This window comes from Pungitius pungitius, chromosome 11 (genome assembly GCF_949316345.1).
Source record: "Pungitius pungitius chromosome 11, fPunPun2.1, whole genome shotgun sequence".
NCBI lineage: Eukaryota > Metazoa > Chordata > Actinopteri > Perciformes > Gasterosteidae > Pungitius > Pungitius pungitius.
The window spans coordinates 17,479,787-17,500,028 of NC_084910.1; the positions used below are offsets into that span (position 1 = coordinate 17,479,787).

Consider the following 20,242-nt stretch of genomic DNA (forward strand, 5'->3'; position numbering starts at 1 on the left):
CACTACTCCGAACGGTTTTGTGATCAATAGCGACAGAGCGTAATCAGCTTAACGGAAGCCTTTGAGAGACTTTCCCCTCGTGTGTCAATCGGGCGACGTGTGCAAAAAAAAAAAAAAAAAAAAGGTAAAAAGAAAAAGAAAACTGAGAGGAAGCAGCTCGGAGAGGACGGCGGCGGCGCGCTGTGTCGTAGATCTATGTAACTAGACGCACACATATACACAAAACAGGTTCATTACCGTACTAGCTTGCATGTATGTTGTATGGTCACTTAGACGGGAGAGGCGGCGCAGGGCCCGTTCGGCGTCCCCCCCCCCCCCACCCCCTTTTAGCGCCGGCGCACTTGGGCCGTTTCTCCCATGTAGATTTTCATAGTTGGGAGTCTCTTTGGAAAGTCGAACAAGAGTTTGGAGCCAGACAAAAAAAATAATAAAAAGAGTCCATTTCAGTCCCCGCATCAAACGTTGGATTTCTTGTATTTCTACGTTCCCAGTTTGAATCAATCTAAAAACACCGTTCTCCCCCCCCCACCCCTCCCTCCCCGCACGAATTAACTCGCCATTCTCAGTTCTGCAATGAAAAGACTTAGAGAAAAACTTAAAGAGCGCCACACAGCGGTGGCGCAGAAGGACGGACGGGGACTGAAGTGGCGCTCGCTGGTGAAGCTCGCGACCTCTTCCAGGGGGGGTCAACACAGTCTGACAGTTTGTCTTTGGTAGCGTTTCCAAATGTTCCAGCACAGTAGAGGTGTTTCATGCCGGTCTAATAGTGGTCGTAGTGCATTAGTTTTTTGGGTCAGCATCAGCTGGCGTTAGTTTCTGGTTTCTCTGTGAACGGTGGAAGAGGGGCGCCGACGTGGCCCCCCCGGTGGCTGACTGTCAACTTTTGATGGATTTAAAAAAAAAAGAGAAAGAGAAGTCTTTGAACTCTGTTACAGTATGCCGTGCCATTACAAGGCATGCATTATTGCAGGTTTATTTGTTATAGCACATGTTTTTTTTGTGAATTACATTTTTGGGGACGTTTTTATTATTATTGTATCTGCGCCATGTTAGTTCTGGTTCTTTGTTATTTTTCCAAGATTCAAGATGTATTGTAAATGTTTCTAATAAAACAAAAATGAAATGATGAATTGTAACACTTGCATTTATTTTCTATCCTACTTTAATCCCGGTGATCATAGAAACTATAATTTTACAGCAAAGAGTTTAATAACAGTAGACATTAAGAATTATTTAATTAAATGAATTCTGCCCTCCACCAGATTCATTAAATGAAAAAGCCAGCCACTTGCAGCCTTTGTTGTTTAAAGCATCTTAAGAGAGACATGAGAAGAGTCGGGCTATAACAAATAAGATTTATTTATACATATGCAGTCCAAATATACATATATTAGAATAAATGTTTAAAAAGCCCTAACCCTCACCACCCAGTTTAAGACCTGTGAAGTCAACAGAAGTTGGTGTTTATGTGGACAAACACATAACCAGGATAAACACCATCTGTGTGCATAACCTTTGGATTTAATTAAGCCCCTCCTAACGCTAACCCTCCCTTCTCCTTTTCCCTCGATCTATTAAACTATTAGATACGAACAAACCCCATCCTGGTTCCCCGAATACAACCCCCGCACCCTCCACAGGAAATAAAGACAAGTGAGCGCGAGGGCAGACCTCAGGGAGATCCCAGAAGGCAGAGTCCTGTTCCAGTTACATACAGTGTGGAGAGACAGAGAGGAGGAGCAGGTAGCAGGCAGTGGAGGATTTCACTTACAGTAAAACAAGCCGTCTCGGCTGCACCAGAGACCACAGCAGCAGGGCAGGGCTGAGTGCCCTCACTAACTCATCCCCTGAAACAGTATCCAACCATCTATCCCCAGCAAGCAGGCAGCAGCAGCAGCAGCAGCGTAGGGTTGTCCGTGCACTCAAACCTATTCCCCAAACCCTCCCACTCCCTCCAAAAGCTCAGGGGGGTGGGGGGCACTGAAACAGCCGTCAGGAGAGCCGATGCTGCCGTCCCACTGACTTGTGAGGCGTTTAACGCGCTCACTAGCGGCGCAAGCTTTGCGCGCCGTTAACTCTAAATGAGACGGGATAGCTGCAAGAGCATGACTCATCTGTAGAGCCCAGAGTGTGCAGGGGCAGGGAAGCCTTCAGAAAGAAATGACATGTAAGCCGGTGGGGAGGGATGTTGTTGCTCTCGAGTGGAACACAACCGACTTTGACCAAATTCCAGCATTAGCATTTAGGAAAAAAGAAGGAAGAGGACAACTTGAAATCCTCGTTAATGCGTCAGTGAGATAGAGTTGCTCCCTCAAACGGGGATATGATTGTGGGCATCGAAATTCAAGAGATCTTTCTCCTCTGCAAAGCCATCAGTGGGGAAGATCTAAACCAAATAGTGTTAAAAATAGTTTAGCTGGAAAAGACCTTAATCTAGTGTTCAATAAATAATGTACGAGACATTATTTTACTAAATAATATACATTTAAGTGAAAATAGGAATGACTGCGGCGACAGAAGGGTAGCAGGTCAGTCTTTTGGATGTGGATTTTTATTGCCCAATATATTGGTGATGGGGAAATGAGAAACTGGCAGAAATAGAGCTTTCAAAAAAATAAGGACAGTTTTGAAAGACAGAAACCATGATGAGATACAAAAAAACAACAAAATACATTTTTCATTAGATTATGAATCGGTTCTGATCGTATCCCTCTTTTTTTAAATGCCTAAAGCACCGGGTGTACGTGGCATCTCCCCGTTTTCCTCCCATTGATAGAGTTTCCCCGCACACCGCAAACCCTCTCTAAACTTCTTTACCACCCCTCCCTTACCGGTCCCCTTCTTCAAACTCTCATCACGTCGTCTTAACAAGACAACTGACAAATAAACTGTTCTGTGTGAAATGGTAGTCTGTACCTGCCTCTCCTTTCTCCCCGTCCCATCTGCCTGTCTCTGTCTGTCTATCTGGTCGTTTCTCCAACTGCTCGGAGGTGAAGGAGGAGGTCAGTGGTAAGGCCTCAGTTGCTCTGGCAGCAGACGCCCTTATTGGCTGAGTTTTGGGTGGGCTCAACCGTGATGGGCACTACGTTGGAAGCAGGCGAGAAGTCTGAGTCACTTCGCCCTGACATCTGCCGCTGTGACACGATGTTGTAGATGGCTGTGATGGAGAGAAGGAAGAAAAGGGAGTGAGTTACGTGTAGATGCCTACATATCCAGCCCATAGTGGGACATATTGTGATGAGGACAAACAACATGGCAAAACTGAACAACAACTGTTCTATCCAGACTGCTGGCAGCCGGGAAGGATGCTTTTCCTTCCTAAACAGGCATCGTGTGGCAGCGCTGCTTCTCATTTACAGCATTCAACTCTACAATATGCAATACAGTTTAAATTAAAAAATGCACCGCCTAAATAAATATCATACATTGTGAGATTTGCTTCTGTGAGCCTGCTTTCTCGCGTTGGAAGAAAACTACAAGTCACACAGGTGACCTTATAGGGGAAGGCTGTGCAATCAGTGTAGATGGTCAATTCAGCCGGTCGACGGAGTAAATCCCTCCCTGTGCGCCTCATCCACAGAGGACGCTGCCAGATCGGTTGCTCTTCTTCCAGCATCCAGCGCCAGGATGGAAGGTGGCGGTGATGTAGTCGGTGGCAAGAACTAACTTCAGCGTGTTGAGAGGCCACTAAAACGTTTGAAAGCTTTGATTCACGTTACGGTGTATAAAGTACTCTATTGGTATCACTTTTAAGTACTGGAGTACTCGTTAAACATTCTGCAGCTTTAACTTAAAACTACAGCCAGATGTGGAACAAAACAGTCCTAAAATGAAGAAAGCTAATATAGCAAGAAGCTTTAAAAACAAGTCTCATGGCTAATTGTGACGTGACACGTCAGGTGGAGAAATCATGACTCATTACTCCAGATCCTCCACAGCCAATGTAATCCACGAGGACTGACCTACGCTCTGTCTGCCGCCGATATCCACACACACACACACACACACACACACACAAACACGTGACGACTTCTCTGCTCCGCTGGGTCCAAAGTTCAGCTCTAACTGGGCCGCTAACGTTCAGCTTACTTCCTCTCTTCTCCTCCCTTGACGAGCTAATTAGCCACGTTAGCTAAATGGAGGCATGTTGGTTTGATGTTACCGTTTAAAGTTACTGATAAAGCTGCGGTGGGGGGCAGAATGTCTCAAGCGGCTGAGGCTTCGGGGAGTTGAACACAGAGCAGAAGCAGGATATAAACAGTAAGTGGCGCAGATTGATAGCCCTTTGGAGCAATTGAAGTGGAAGCATCACTCGCTGTTGGGATGCTCCTTTACGCACTCCAGGGGTCGACTCAGTCACAGCAATTTTTTTTTTTTTTTTTTTCATGGTACCAAATCAACAACATCTTATGCACTAGTTAGTGCATCCAAATTTCTCCAAGGGACTGTGTAGACATTTGCTTGATAAAACATCTGAACCAGTATCTTGAACAGATGCGTCTGGTACAGTGGGTGTTAGCGCTTTGTCAGTGATCATCAGACATCCTAGCAGCGCTCTCTGCCACTGGTTGGCTGAGTGCTCTTTCATTGTGCAAAACCCATCATATTTTATTCGGGTGGTGTTCTTACCACAGACTGCCAATTCAGTGATGGGCATAGAAAACTGATGAGATGGATTTTGCTGCCATCTAGTGGCAGAAGATGAGTGTTATGTAAACATTCACTGAATGAATAGATGGAAATGTAACACCTTGAGCCAAATCAATAACCAGTGTGTTTCTAATGTATATAGAAATGTGTGTAAATATATTAATATATACACAGGCATATACATCATTTGATTGCTTGGGACCCTCATTCATTCACTCAAATCTGACTTAAACACTCAAACTAGCAAGAAATAACCACAAGTGTGAATCCCACCTGTAAGAATCGTCTGGAAAGCCAGCTCCACATTAGAGGAGTCCAACGCTGATGTCTCCAGGAAAGAAAGGCCATGCTTCTCTGTAAAACACACATGCAACAATGTGAAAAGCCTGCATTATTGTAGACTTTCATAAGTATGCCGAGCTGAGGTGTGTTGCACTGGCATTAACACAGCACTGATTCAGGGATTGATTTCTTCTGCATAATGCACTCACTCCAGGGTTCCCCCGTAGAAGGTTAGTCATTTCAGCTGCTTCCTGTTTGAGTGCTCACAGTGAACGGCTTTGTACTTATAGGATATCTAATGGGTTGTGTGACGGCAGACTGGTCTGCTATATATGTGTGCTGAAATACAATGGTGTTGTTCACAATGCCAGAATAAAGAATATAATGGTTTGTATTCTGACCATGAAAACCCTTTGAAAGCAAATAATATACTCTGCTGGGATACCAATTTAAAAAAAAAACTATACACGGACTAAGGCAAGAGTAATCTGTATCCAAAAAAGGAATAATGGTTTACTCTGTACGTTTCCATTCATGTATCCTTAGCATTGTGAGAGTGAGCCAGGACCCTGAAACCAAAGCAGCTTAATGGAATTCACCCATCATATTGTTTCTTAATGTGAAAAATGTAAAAATGCCTTCCATTTAAAAAAGGGTTAATTAAATCAATGACTGACAAAATCCTATCAAGAAGCCAAAAACTTTTCTTGTTATGCCTAATTTATCTGACCAAACAAAAAAACTAAAAACATATGACATAGAAACTAAGAAACACGTCCTATTTTTATACATATTATTTTGCCAATCATCATGTATCACTCTCATCTCAATTGGTCCTTTCTTCGCAATCTGTACGTTTTGACGGAAGTGTAGAGTTGAAAATTTGTCAATGTCACATGTGCGACATCGGATTGTTCCACTGTTGGGTTCTTTGGGAAACCCTTCACACGTGGCATTGCAACACACTTTGTCCGCCCCCGTGGTATTTATGTAAATTAGGCATCATAAATTGTTTCACTGTGGTCCAGAAAAACAAATCAAATATTCCCAGAGCAAAGAAAAATTATTCTTTTTACCCCAATATAAATCAACAAGCTGGACATTCTTACAGGTCGTCCTACCAAGAGTCATTTTACCAGTCAAAGCAAATACATCACTGACTTGGACCCATGCCGACAAACTCAAGGGCACAAGGAAACACGTGGCCCAAGCAATCTAAAAATAAATAAAAAATAAACTGAAAAAAAGAACTGAGTTTCAAGGTGGGGAATAGAAATTGTACTGCAAGGCTACACATCTTAAAATCTAATTACAGAAGCTCGATTCCAGCTCAGTTCATCTAGCTCATTTTCCCAGCTTTAACGTGGCAGTAGTGAGTCAGTCCACAAGCACACGCAATACCTGCCAAGGCCTTGGCCTCCTCTGTTGGCACCGCCCTCAGGTGGCGTAGATCACTTTTGTTGCCCACTAGCATGATGACTATGTTGCTGTCCGCGTGGTCCTGCAGCTCCTTCAGCCAGCGCTCAGCATTTTCGTACGTCAAGTGCTTGGCGATGTCATAAACCAAGAGAGCGCCAACTGCTCCGCGGTAGTACCTGAAAAACGCGAGAGGAGGTGGACATGAAATACATGAAACTGAAGCAGCAAACTCCTTCTTGTCACAGCCTGTTGAAAAAACAGCAGACAAAGCTCATAAGACAAGTGAACATTAGCTGACGTTACTCATTTTTAATTGAGGACTGGCTATAAAAGCTTCTTCCGCGGTGCCTGTGGGGGAGGGGGGGCATGTACAGCGCACACATGCCAATGCCTCAGGGTCGGTTACGCCATCGAGGCAGACAACTAAAAAAAGAGGGACAAACGCCAGGACGGGAACTCGATCGAGAGACAAGGAGAAGAGGAAGCTGTGATTAACTAAACGCTTCCTGCCCCGGGGTAAAAAGGTGGTATTTGTAGAATTAATCCCTCCAGAGAATATATTGTTCTAACTATTTTAGGTAGACTAAATCTAAACAAATGGATTGAGGACTCTCCCACAACCCTACACATTCATAATGCAGTGAAGCAACGTGGGATTGTTAATAGCCTATTTTTAAAAACATAATGAAAAAATATATGTATAAGCAAAAGAGTCACTTTTACGTTCCTGTGCCTATTATGAATCTGTAGCGAGAACATTGACAATTAAATTGCTGAGTCTCATTTGAGGAACCATCATATACCTCAAGAGAACTTGTGTGAAGTAGTTAGTATCACTGCTTATGTGTGACAGACATGACAACGATGTAATTGAGCATCCACAAAGGCTTCAACGATGACTGTGTTGTACTCACGCAGAAGTGATGGCCCGGTATCGCTCCTGTCCAGCCGTGTCCCAGATCTGAGCCTTGACGGTCTTGCCCTCTACCTGGATGCTGCGAGTGGCAAACTCCACCCCGATGGTGCTTTTGCTCTCCAGGTTGAACTCATTTCGGGTGAAGCGGGACAGCAGATTACTCTTCCCTACCCCTGAATCTCCAATCAGCACCACTACGGGGAGATACAAGGGGGGGATCTCAGTTAAAGAATGGAACAGGCCTCATCAATTACAGGGTTTATTGGAGGCTCTGCACCTTTTTCACTTTTTAAAATTCAACCCTTCCTACCGTGGGTATAAAAAAACATAATTGTATTTAACCATAAAGCAAAACAAGATGGGTAGATCCTTCTTAAATTAAATCTGATCCTCAGTATTCTCAGATAGACTGATTCATCCATGACGCATGTGTGTGGCCCCCGGCCAAACTTTGGCAGACACTCAGAGGCCGCCCACCAATAGTAGTAGCATCTGATCTTTTCAGGAAATACCCACAGTTTGGAAGAGGGTGAGACAGGTGACTCATTACAGATTTCACCAGTCAAATGTACCGAGGCATATATTATACTGCATGGTTATTAAAATAAATTTGTACATGTTAAGTTCTGCTTCTGAATTTTAAAAAAAATCTAATTGAAAACGTTTGGACATCCGCGTCTAAAAACTTTGCTGAAGTTTGTGCATTTAAACTTCCCAAACCAAAACAAAGCATACAAATCTGTTAAATATAACACAAGTGTTGGACTGGAAGTCACCTAGCCCTCCCAACTGCTCCATGTGGTTAAAGGACCTGTTGTGTTTTTAAACCCTACACTCAGAAAAGGACCCTCATTTTGGATAAGTAAGTAGAGCTTTTACCGATTATACTAAGACTGTAAATGAATAAATTTACAATGTAGAGCTTTTCCTTATATGCTTACTGAGTATTCATGACAATAAAAAAAGAGAAGTGTTGATGCTGCAATTCCTCTTCTGGACCTGTGCCTAAAGTATACTTAAACAGGCATTATTAGGGTGGGTTGTTTTTAATCAGAAAAATACTTCCACAAATGGCAGGTGTGGCATTGTGACAAAGGAACCAACCACACATACCTCCCTGCTATCATGAAATAGGAACTTGTTATGGAATGTTGAAATGGCATTAACCAACCGACCACCGTGTCTACACTTGCATTTAAGCAATACAGAGTCCACGGAGCTCTGGTGTAACAGGCACGAGTAGAAACCTGCTGATATTAAAAGGGCTGACTTAGACCTCACATACCAGCAGTGTGGCTCCTCTACGTGTCGTAAAATAAGGTAAGATTGTGATTCCTGATATCGTCAAAGACAAAAGATTTGGGTGAAGGACAAAAAACACATTATGCAAACATTTCCAGGTGCTATGCCATGAGACGGGTAATATCATGGCCACATCACAAGCCCACTCACTGTTGGTTTGCATTCTTCAGCTTAAAAAGATATGACACCTCTTACATCATAAATCACTGCACCCATTGATCGAGCCCTGGCTATGGATTGTCAGAAGGTACAGTAGAAATACACAATGGACCTAAATAATACTAAGAATCTGAGTCAAGTGGGCCTGTGCAGTCAATTTATATCCCCTGAATCCTTGTGAATGGAATAACAAATACCCATCACATGAGTCCCACTCATGTGGAATTAATGCAGTGTATAATGCTGCCAATCATCGAGACACAATTTCTATTAAAGCAGGATGACTACTTTCCAGTGCAGATTTTCTAGCGTTAAAATGCCTCATTGACATTTAAATACACATATTGTATGTTCACGGAAATAAGCAGCCGACCGTGACATATGATAATCAGTTGGGCAGAGAAAAAAAAAAAGAATTGAATAATTTAGTATGCAAAGTGTCTACAACAAATACCCATTATTAAATCTCATACCGGTCACTAAAATGAACATGAACAGTAAAATGAAATACAGGAGGACTTCCTGCACTGACGTGTCTCCATCAGAAGGGTTCACATGACTCACTAACAGCTCGCCAAACTTGACTCGGGCAATCTAACAGCAATGGACAAAAGGAGGTTGTAGGAACAAAGGCGAGCCGTGACAATAGAGCTTCAGCTCTTTCCTGGTTCCAGCAGAGGACGGAAATGGCAGCATATTCTTTTTAAGTGTCCTTGCAATATGTTTTAAACAAATATGCTTTTTGGTCATCAAGAATCATGTCCTCGTCATCAGTGGTTGAGTGAGTGATTGTGTAAATCTCATCTTCTCTTTGTTCCACACAAACTAACACACAGAGCTCATGCAGGTATTTCCAGTTTTACCACACATTGGGTGTTCTATAAGTGAACAGACTTTCGCTCGTGACAAGATTCAACTATGAACTAGTTTTTGTACCTGCTAGCCATGAAGCGCAAAAACGCAGTATTTTTAAACACTGTGGTATAGTGTTTCTGCCTTTTAAAAAAAGGACATTGTTCAAAATATGTAGTCACCAGGCAAACTTGCTGTGGCGCAGGATCTGGACCATATCGAGGGATTATTACAGTTAAGGCGGCGTTACAATTGAAGCCGGCATTACCTGTTATTCACAAAAGAGGGGAGGATTTGTCATTTAGATTAAGGTACAGTTCAGTACACCGTAGAAGTCCCCAGGAAGCAAAAAAACAAGGAACCTAAACTCCATTTATTCTCCCATTAGGTGTGGATGGAGGTCTGCAGTCGTTTGCCCTGCCACAGATTGTGACCCCCACTGCCCCCCTTGTTGATCAACACAGCATCCCCTAACGCGGTGACGTCATCGGCCAGATGCCGCTTTATACTTGATGGGTAGAGAGGGTCGCTGAGGTACCTCTACACGCTGCCCGTGTCAGGTGGACGGCTGTGGCGCCGTGTGCAAACGATATGTCCCCGAAGAAAGCAGGTGCCTTCGTCTCTGACGTCGCGCGACCCCTTCTTGTTCGGCACGCGGGTCAACACCTCTGACAGGTGAAGGAGGGCTCGGCGTCGAAGTTTAGCTAACTAGCAAGGCGACAAACAGCTACTCACCCTTGAAGAGGTAGTCGTATTCGTCTTCTCGGTTGGTCATAGCTCCTTCTTCCTTCGGCGTCTCTACGTTACCGAACTCGTGAGTGGAACCAACTTGTGGCGTGTTTCAACTCACGTTACTCGGTGACGGACGACTTTAGCGTTAGTTAGCCTCGGGCGGAAGGCGGTGAAGTCTCACTCAAACGACGGCCGAAGCCGAGGAAATTATGTCAAAGTACAAGAAAAGACAGAGAGAGAGAGACTGCGACACTGCTGCCTGTTATCGAGCATAAGGGCGAACCGACGTCAACTGGTAGCTGAGAAAGTTTCGCCTCGTCTTCCTCGCCCTCTGTCACCAGCCGTTACCCGAGGATGCGACGTAACGTCAGTTTCCTTTGTCCCGCCCCTCTCCGCTCGCTCCCCAATGGCTAGCCGCCGACGGACACCTGTCACGGCGTTCGACGTGATTGGTCCCCGTGCGCCGTCGGTCCTCATTTGTGCCGCCGTGGTAGTTTAACGTCGATGACGTAAGGCGGCCCGAAGCACCAACAGGTACTACGGAGCCGCAAATTCATTAGGAGAAAACCGGAGCGGCGCTGGCGAACCGTGGCATGACAAATGCCTCACTGCGGCGCGTGTCACAGTAGTGCGGAGCAAGTTTAACCAACGTGTACAACACAGGAAGCAATGGAGCCGACCAGGAGGACAGAAGTAGACTTACTGAGAATGTAAAGCTTATTGTCCCGGGTCCTAGTTTAATAAAAGCATTTAACATTTAGCTCGATGCATCATGGCGTGTCCTTAAGTCTATGAGATTTGCTTAGAAACAGGTTTTGGAGCTGATTCATATTGTTGTCCCAGTCCATAAATTAGCTTCCTCAAATGGTTCTAAAGTGGTCGTAATAATAAGTAAATGATTAAATGTTTTCATATTTTCACATATTCTAGTTAGAATGCTGGTTACACCTCCTTAAAAGTGGGAATGTAATGGTTATCTTTGACATACATAAAGTATCTATAATACAAAATATTTATAAAGAAGCCACTTTGAATCTGGCATTTTGACAACATTATGAGTTATTATTAATGACACTGTTCATTAAAAAATGAAAATATTTGTGAGTGGCAGCCCTAAAAAGATTTTTTAGTGTATCCTTCCAGCTTCCTACCATGCACATCACTGGGGCCCTGGTCCACCTAAATGAAATGGGGCCCTAATAATTGTAAATAATTACACCTATGTTTAACCTGCAAAGAAATGTCAAAATGGCTGCTGTGAAAAGCGCCTGTCGTCGATGCAAAACAGTGAGGAAGTAAAGACCGTGTCTGCAGAACAGGTTGATCAAACTCTACCTTCTTCTTTCACAACTTTCTATGCAAAAAGTTATTTTATTCTGACGTTCCTGAAAGACAACATTTCGTGCCCATAGCATAAGTAAAGCGTTTACATTTTCAAGTTGAAATAGTGTTTTATTTATTTGTTAAGTAAGAATTGATTTTGGACAATAGAATTCATGATAAGTCAAGCAGTTAAATGTAGACTTCCATCATTTAAGGGATTTACATAGACTAAAAGTGGCATTCAACACACTGAAATTTGTAAATGTCACTTTCTTTGAGATTGACCTTGAAAGTATATCCATGGATTGACTACAGTAAAAAGTTATTTTGGATACATTTTCATAGTCATTCGATATATTTGGACAATTTATCTCTTGGCAGGAGTTGGAAAGTCCCTGAAACTACGTGCAGTCAGTGTGTAAACTCATCAATGAAATGAGATATGATATCGGTCATGGATTACACTAACGGGCAGAAAGCTTGTGTTTGATAGTCTTGCTTCTCCGTCTGTAATTAAGCAATCCGTAATATAACATCCCATAAAACTGACAGCTGGTTTGGTTTAGCTGATATCAACATTTCCACCTTATCTCCCAGGCCGAATGAAGAGGTTTGTGCACTCAATCACTATTCACCTCATTCCGGAAAGGTTTTTTCAACCTTAATTGGGTCGGCCCGCGCCTCAGAAGAAAAATGAATCTAACGCTTGAAAAGATTGCGTTCCCTTGACCCATTCAAATATTTAGTTTGACAGTTTTCAGACCTCACAAAGGAGTACCTGCACACCAGTGTGACGGTGAGAGAAGCTGAATGGACTTCACCCCATCATTCATCTGATCCTCATTCACAGTCGAGTTGTTCTTATTGCAGGTCAAAACGTCCCTTGAGAAAAAAAACTTGTCCTCAGTCACAAATGGCACGCACAAAGTTCTCCATGAATGATTTATTTTTCAACAGGATTGCAATCCATTTATCCGCGCATGCACAGCTGTGACAGCAAGACTCACAGTGCCAACGACACACAATGAAACAGTCGTGTGCAATTTACATTTACACACACAGTGATGGGTCTACGGTGCGCCAATTGTGTGCACAGATTATAAATATAAAACCTTACAGGTCCCACGGTTAGGTGTTGAACTTTTGACCTATGTTCCATAGTCAGCCGAGGCGAATGATGTTGAACACCAGCTACATTTACTGACACAATAAAGAGGCATCACTTAAGCCAAAAAAAAAAAAAAAAAACGTTTATATTGGCCCCCGTGGTTGTCGCGTGCCTCCCGTCAATCTCAACCGCCGGGTTGTGGGTGAAGGTCACCTGTCTGCCACCCTGAGCCCCCCCCCCCCCCCCCCCGGGGTTCCTGGAGGACCCTGAGATCAGATGTTTCTGCAGCAGGCTTTGTCCTCCTCTGGCTTTTCTGCACTGGAGCTGTTCAAGGTCACAGCACTGATGGGCCCCCGGACCACCTCCTTACTGTTCGCCTTCCTGTGAATCTCTGTTGGTAGAAAATGAATGTAAAAGGCCCAACACACGTCATCGGAGTGGCAGGGTGAAGCACATTGCAATGACTTACCTGCCAGGACATTGTTGAATGCTGCCTCCACGTTAGTTGACTCCAAAGCAGACGTCTCCAGAAACAAAAGTCCATTCTTTTCTAGGTAGTGAAAACAAGCTATGGTGAGTTTTTTTTAAAAATCATCACGCGTTCAAGGTGCCACGACACGGCGGGCAACACCTGTTGAAGTTGTACCTGCGAAGTCTTTAGCCTCTTCGTTGGGCACGGACCTCTCGGATTCCAGGTCGGACTTGTTGCCCACCAGCATGACCACGATGTGCGGGTCGGCGTGGTCGTACAGCTCCTTCAGCCAGCGCTCCACGCTCTCGTAGGTGAGGTGCTTCGTGATGTCATAGACCAGCAGGGCTCCCACAGCACCCCTGTAGTACCTGTTCACAGATGGATTTTACAGTCACTCCTTGTGCGACATGTAGGTTGTGGTTTTTTTTTTTTTTAGGCTACTTTAAAGCCTAGGAAAAATGTTAAAACAACATTCAATCCCATTTTAAGTTGTTAGGGCAAACTTGTTTACACACGGATACACATTCAGAAGTTAAGGAGCAACATAATCATTCGTTTGGTGTCGTGCTTTCGACCAAATGAGGAATTTAGGTCAAACATTCACCGCCGCTTAGCTGTGGGTTTGGTCCCCTCATACACCAAACCTACTGTGTCCGTCCTCTGTTTGGTGCTCAGCGGGTTGTTTACAGTTGCTTTGTATTGCTGCAGAAGCCCCAAATATGCTCTGAGAGCAGTGAACCGAGACCGGGAAGTTAAAGGTTAAAGATGCCATAAAATCCCGGCCTGAGTTGAGGGAAATGATTCTCCCCCGACTCAACACCGAGAGTGACCCTTTTCCCCAAAACACACATAAACGCAATCTTATGAAGGGAATATCGATTGGCCGCTTCAACCACTGTCTTAAATCCTTGTGGAGAATAAGCAGTTTCTCTTGGTGTCAACTGGAAAAAAAACGCAGCGTCTGGGGATTGCCCTGAATTCATGAACCAATCAATAGTTTCTTCACAAATATATCTCGGCTTCCCACTTCCAGCTATATAATTAATTCCGCTTTAATAGGTTTTAGACGGCTGTTACAGCACAAATGGGAAATTCCATGGGTGTGAGAATTAGCATACTGGAATAAGTCGGCAAGTAATTACTCCAAAAGCCAAGCTGTCAGAAAGGAGTTAATCCAGCAGTGTGGCACATCCTCGGATTTTTCCCATGTCTTAAAAATAAAACTGACATGGTGCCATTGTTTTAAAACCAATTTCCACACTGTTAATCCAACTAGATTAATTAATAAGAAGGAGGAACCGTCCTCAGTTAGGACGGGGACTGACGAGAGCAGAAGGTGCCTTTTTAGTTGTTCAGGTAACGTGAGAGGAAACTGTGGGATCAGTTCCTCCCCTTGCGTGTGTTTTGGCTGACAATGACACCACCGGGTTGTTGCCGACATGCAGGTTTCCCAACAACTGTGGGGCAAGAAAGCAAGCCAGACAATGTCTTAGAATGTCAGCGTGCCTGCATGTTTAAGAAATAAATAAAGCATCGTCGGCGCAATGTGAGCCACCATCACCTCCGCTAACTGAGACTTTTGGGCAAAGTGTTTGCGATGCAGAACCAACCAGTTGTGCGTACAGACATTGGCCCGTGATGGCTATCAGGCGAGCTGTTTCCCCAATTGTGGCCTTTACGCTAATCTGAGCTAACCGCAGAATGGTGGACTCTCAACGGGAACATAAATGAGCGGATTTCATATTCTTTTGGCGTACTAGAGAAACAGTATGTTTTGCTTGTTGCAGTATGCACTTGTTTTAACAATGCAGCCCAATGGCGTCTTCATCTCATGTCCAAGGTAACCCCCCCCCCCCTACCCCACCTGGACACCCGCAGTACAAAAACACACAATAAAAGGTCCTTTGAGCCTTTGACCGGAGGGCACGAGGCCACGAGGTCACGGGAGCTCTCCGTGGGGGGGGGGGGGTCCACGTCAGCCGGTTGCCGTGGCGACGGTTCGGCGGATGAAAGCCACACTCACGCGGAAGTGATGGCCCGGTATCGCTCCAGCCCGGCCGTGTCCCAGATCTGGGCCTTGACGGTGAAGCCGCTGAGCTGCGTGGTCCGCGTGCTGAACTCCACCCCGATGGTCGTGCGGCTGTCGTGGCTGAACTCGTTTTTGGTGAAGCGGGAGAGGAGGTTGCTCTTCCCCACGCCGGATTCTCCGATTAGAACCACTGCGGGGAAGGAGAAGGGGGATGGGGGATGGGGGGGGGGACACACACGGGGTAAACGGGTGGAAAACACAGGGTAACACAGATGCCCTTGCATCACAGTTTGGGTTTGGTGTTCAAACCGAACTGACTAACAGGCCGGGGAGGAGGGAGACAAGCCTCGCATTCAACGAGCCTCTCGTGAGCCCATCCTTCACCCTTTTTTTACGCGCCCCGTTCAGGGCGTGTCCGTAAAAACCCTCGTTCTCAGCCGTCTAATACTGGGAGTAATTACACCACCTAGGATCTGATGTACGATTTAAAAATTTTTAAAAAACCACACCTTCATGGTCAATTATTTACCTGTTTTGACTAAAGCAGAGCAAAAAATAAAGAGAGAGTGAAACACCGTAACAGAATACAGCAGATTATTGATCAGTAAGGAGCTAACCAAGGAGCCTCTGGGCCCAGCATGCACTTGCCAAATCTTGAATTGATTTACTTCTTTATTCAGACAGAGAGCAGTGAAGTAAAGGCACAGGCGTGAAACCAGTCGTGGCAGAGATGCAGTTGCCGAAGTATCAGACTTTACTGATACTTCGGCAACTACAATTCTTTTTTTCCGTTGGTTTGTAATCTTCCAAATATTTTCACTTCTATGAAGCGAAAACCTTGAAACAAGCGAACCTTTATTTCAGGAAATAAAGCCGTCTGTGGGAGTGTAAGGTGATCCCGAATCAGGTGGAACAAGTTAAGCTGCCTTTGATCTTGGTCAGAGGAAACCTACCCGGTAAACAGCACGAGAAATAACCCCCCCCCACCGTCTTTCCTCCAGTGACTAATGTTGGTCTCTCAGAAAAAAAAGGGCTTGGCTTAATTGGCACAAATGGGACAATATGACCACACTGTGAAAACCCAGAGGCTGTGGGATCTCTGCACAGGCGAACAAGACACAGTCACGGCTTCCCGCTGAGGCGTGTGAGCTCGTGATCACCGAGGAAATAATCCGAGTTCTTGTGACATCTCCACAAGATATTTACCGTGGACTTAGGGTGTGACGATGGGAGGCCAAACAAGAGTTAGGGTGGTTTTTTCGGGAGTTGTACTTTTTGGCCCTCTTGCCAAGAGTTTAATGACAAGATCGACATCACTCTGCATGTTTGCATGACACCTACCGACAAAAGTCATCAATCAACATGTCAAAACTACTGGGACTCATGCGCATCGAGCTTTGAAGAAACGGAGGTGATATTTGCCCGAAACTATTAAGACGGAGCAAGGCTCGCTGTTTCAAGTCTTTACGTTATTAAACCCATACATTTGGGTTTGTTTCTTATATTTTGTATAAAAGGTAGAAACATTTGGTTTATTTATGAGAAATCAGGTGCTTCTTTAAATAATGCCCAATTTCATTTTTTATGAAGGGATATTACACTTCTGATACTTTTCTGTGGTGACATTTTGAATATAGGGCTTTCACTTTTACTTATAATGTGGTATTGGATTGGTGTGGTATTTTTACTTAAGTAGAATAACTAAACAGCTCACCTACAGAGCAACCATATTGTTTATGACATTTTGACCATATCACACCTTCTTTAGCAGATGGAGGTTGTCATAGGAAAGATTTTCATCCTCCATCTAACATTTCCACATCCGTCAGCTGGTGGAGATCATGTGACGTGGGTTAAAGTTACTAAATGAGTCACAAGTTTTTTGTTTTTTTTCCAAGATTAAACTTTGCACCTTTATCCATGACGCAGACATGGATTGGACGAGAGGTCCTTGAAATGCCTCCACAAAGAAATGCAGATTCCAACGACGCCGCGGTAAACCCCCATCTGCTGATGGAGATCATGTGATTGAAAGCACCTTATGGGACATGTGGGGGCATTGTTTTCTGAACAGCTGTTTCCCGAAGACAAAGAACAAGAACTTCTGTTGGAGCTCACGGATCCTTTCACCAGCCGCAGGGCGGCAGACAGAGAAACGCTCTCTCTCCTCCGGCCCGGTAGCCCTCCGGCCCGGTAGCCCTCCGGCCCGGTAGCCCTTCGGCCCGGTAGCCCTCCGGCCCCGCTTCTCGACTCGTGGAATGGTTGACCTGACGTCTGAAGCCACGGCAAAAGAATGGCTCACGCGTCGTTCCACTTGGACTTGTTTTAGGTAATTGTTCACTCAGATCACTGCACGGCTTTGTTCTCCAATGGGTGAGGTGAGAATGTCCCCCCGCCCCTCCCCCCCTCCACACCCGTTTCCACCACCACTCAGTAACTTCTTATGCAAACACTTCCCGCCCCTGGTTTCCATGGCGATGCAGGACAAGAGGCCTTCGAGCCCTGGTCTGTTGATCTTGAGAAAGAACTTGTGATGGAGTGAGGGGTAAATTGTGCTTTTTTGGAAAAGTGACTCCAGTACTCATTACCGCCATCAACCAGGTCTCTATTCTGCTGTGCTGCATATTAATTCATGTTTAAGGGTCCACGCTAAGAATAATGAATCACGTTTTCAGTGGTTTGTGAGCTAAGTTTAGTTTGTGAGCAAAGAGTTTTGGTGGCAAAATCACAAATGCTTAATCCTATAATCACATAACTGCAGGATGACCACCTTCTATGAACTTTTTAGACTTTTACTTACTGATTAAAACCTGTTTACATCTCTGAGCCTGTTTACACTCAGTTCATTAATATTGCATTTTATTTTATATTGTATGTTTTCATATAGTTTTTCTATATTATATCTGCTCTATTTAGCGTGGTTTTCTTCATATATATCTAATGGTCATTGTTGGAGGGAGCCAGATCAAATATTTGTATTGCCAACGACTGCTTTCACGTAATTGATGCGCATGTGACAATAAATAACCTGAAACCGGAGAGTTCTTTGCTCGACATGCCCGTGTACAGTGGTGCCGGCTCACATTCCAAGCAAACGCTTTGCAGATAGAGATTTAAAAGATTAGTTTATCTGAGCTATCTGTGGATCCCTGGAGGAATGAAGCCCTGCTCGTATCTGGGAGATACTACACCCCCCCCCCCTTTTGTACACATTAAAGTAATACAAACTAGCTAATTGTTTTGTGAGAAACAGCCACGTCGCGTTTTTGCAGTTCGACGAGAGGGTCAATTTGTGCCTCCAAAGAGCTACTCAAACAGCAGGCGGTTAGCTTAGCTTAGCATGCAGACTGGACGCAGGGTGAAACAAGTAGCAGTGACTACCACAACTGTGTGTGTGTGTGTGTGGGGGGGGTGGGGGGGCTCTTGTGTTACTTCAGCCCTTACACAACTTGAGGTCATTCTTTGCACGGATGAAATGAAATACGTCAAGTTGATTTGTGAGCTTTAGAGTCAAAGATGGGCACAGTTTGGTGCATTTGGACAGTGACATGCTAGCATGTATTTATGCTAAGTTATAAATGCAATGTAAGGAGCTTTCTTTGACAAAACAAATACACACAAAGACTCTTTATCATTGATTTAATAAACCTCAGTTTCTCCGGAAAACTATAATGCAAAAGCCCCACATTAAATTGTGTTTCTCGGGCCTGTGGCTCTGATAGTTCACAGTGTAGAGATAAGAGAACCGTTGTCATTTTTCCGTGGAACTCTGATACACAAAGTGTTTCTCACGATTTATAATTCACCCGCAAGTGGCTTTTATCAACATGGCCCTTTGTACCCAAATGTCAAAGGGCTGCAACGGAACCAAATCACCTCTCTGAACCACTTTCACTTCTCTTGTACATCGGCTAAGAGCCACCCCGCTGCACAGAGGGAACAATGACTGTGCCATGTGAGTCGAGTGCTGAATGGATGGAGCCAGAGGCTCCGAGCTGCTTCTCCTCAAGGAACGGGGCACGATTCAAGTCCGACACTCTTACACGAGTTTACAGCTTTGTTCCTCCACGGGATGCCACAGATAAGCAGGAAATGAAGTACACATCCTGGTTTCGACAATAACCTGTAGCACGCTTACTGCTCACTCCCAAAAAGGACAACGTGCTGAAATGGGATTGCAGCATCCGTCACCTAAAGAGTTTTTAAATGATGTCTGTCTGTGTGTATTGTTCATAATAGGCTGTTCATTACTAAAAGAGCACTGCCTTCATTTTCCACACAGCACACGTTCCTCTTCACAGGCAAGTTACTAATGAACAAGGAAGTATCATTTGAAGGGAATCGGATCAAGTAGGCAGGAGAGAGCGCACTCACCCTTGAAGACAAAGTTGTAGACCTCATCTGACCCCATGTTCTGTCCATCCAGTGTTGCCGCCCCTCAGTTCACTGCCGTGTCTCCAGAGCCTACGGGGGCCGACCTGCAGGTCAAGAGGACGCTGACTGACGCCACAACGCGGCCTCCTCCTCCTCCTCAGGTCCTCGGCCTTCGAGGAAACACCGTGGCCGCAGAGATGCTTTTGGCACACGTGTGGCGGTCGCCAGTTTTATTTTCTGCCCTTCGCCACCCGGTCTCTATCTGAGCTGGAAAGCTGGCTTGTTTGAACAAGACATGCTGAGTGTACCCAGGTTGTTGTTGCGCTCTGCGGCAGGCGGGGCTTGAGTCAGGGAGTGGCGGTGCGGCTGCAGAGGTGTGTCTTAATGCAGGGCAGGTTGGACAGGTGGATCCACTATGCGCGGGGGGCTGTCAGGCGCCTCCTGCTGGGCAGGAAGCAGGAAGACGCTCTGAAAACAGAGGTCACAGCTTTTTTTTTTTTTTTTTAATCAGTTTCTACTGAAGTGTGTGGATTTTTTTTGATCCACTGTGGTTTAGTGGAATTATTTTCTTTATTTGACTTACATCCGTTTGTAGATGCATTTTTAAAAGACGTCTAATTATTC

At 44.8% G+C, this 20,242-nt stretch overlaps 2 protein-coding genes across 2 annotated transcripts; both read right to left on the minus strand.

Annotated features, from left to right (window-relative positions):
• Positions 1–1,335: 1,335 nt before the first annotated feature.
• rab11al (RAB11a, member RAS oncogene family, like) lies at positions 1,336–10,677 on the minus strand. The gene is made up of 5 exons (XM_037454551.2): positions 10,316–10,677; positions 7,266–7,461; positions 6,334–6,527; positions 4,924–5,004; positions 1,336–3,157 (listed from the first exon to the last, which is right to left on the minus strand). Exons 1-5 carry the CDS (start codon positions 10,353–10,355, stop codon positions 3,018–3,020), a joined length of 651 nt encoding a protein of 216 aa, XP_037310448.1. The 5' UTR covers positions 10,356–10,677; the 3' UTR covers positions 1,336–3,017.
• A 1,885-nt stretch (positions 10,678–12,562) lies between these two features.
• Positions 12,563–19,944, minus strand: rab25b (RAB25, member RAS oncogene family b). The gene is made up of 5 exons (XM_037455168.2): positions 19,619–19,944; positions 15,239–15,434; positions 13,390–13,583; positions 13,213–13,293; positions 12,563–13,134 (listed from the first exon to the last, which is right to left on the minus strand). Exons 1-5 carry the CDS (start codon positions 19,653–19,655, stop codon positions 13,016–13,018), a joined length of 627 nt encoding a protein of 208 aa, XP_037311065.1. The 5' UTR covers positions 19,656–19,944; the 3' UTR covers positions 12,563–13,015.
• Between the last annotated feature and the right edge of the window lie 298 nt (positions 19,945–20,242).

Bases quoted from the DNA above. Each gene is read 5' to 3' on its own strand.
- rab11al (XM_037454551.2), bottom strand. From the start codon at position 10,355: ATGACCAACCGAGAAGACGAATACGACTACCTCTTCAAGG. The intron at 7,462-10,315 runs GTGAGTAGCTGT...ATCTCCCCGTAG, and splicing joins ATACGACTACCTCTTCAAGG to TGGTGCTGATTGGAGATTCA. The intron at 5,005-6,333 runs GTATTGCGTGTG...TGTGTTTTACAG, and splicing joins GGAGGCCAAGGCCTTGGCAG to AGAAGCATGGCCTTTCTTTC.
- rab25b (XM_037455168.2), bottom strand. From the start codon at position 19,655: ATGGGGTCAGATGAGGTCTACAACTTTGTCTTCAAGG. The intron at 13,584-15,238 runs GTGAGTGTGGCT...ATCTGTGAACAG, and splicing joins TACCGGGCCATCACTTCCGC to GTACTACAGGGGTGCTGTGG. The intron at 13,135-13,212 runs GTAAGTCATTGC...TTCTACCAACAG, and splicing joins ATTCAACAATGTCCTGGCAG to AGATTCACAGGAAGGCGAAC.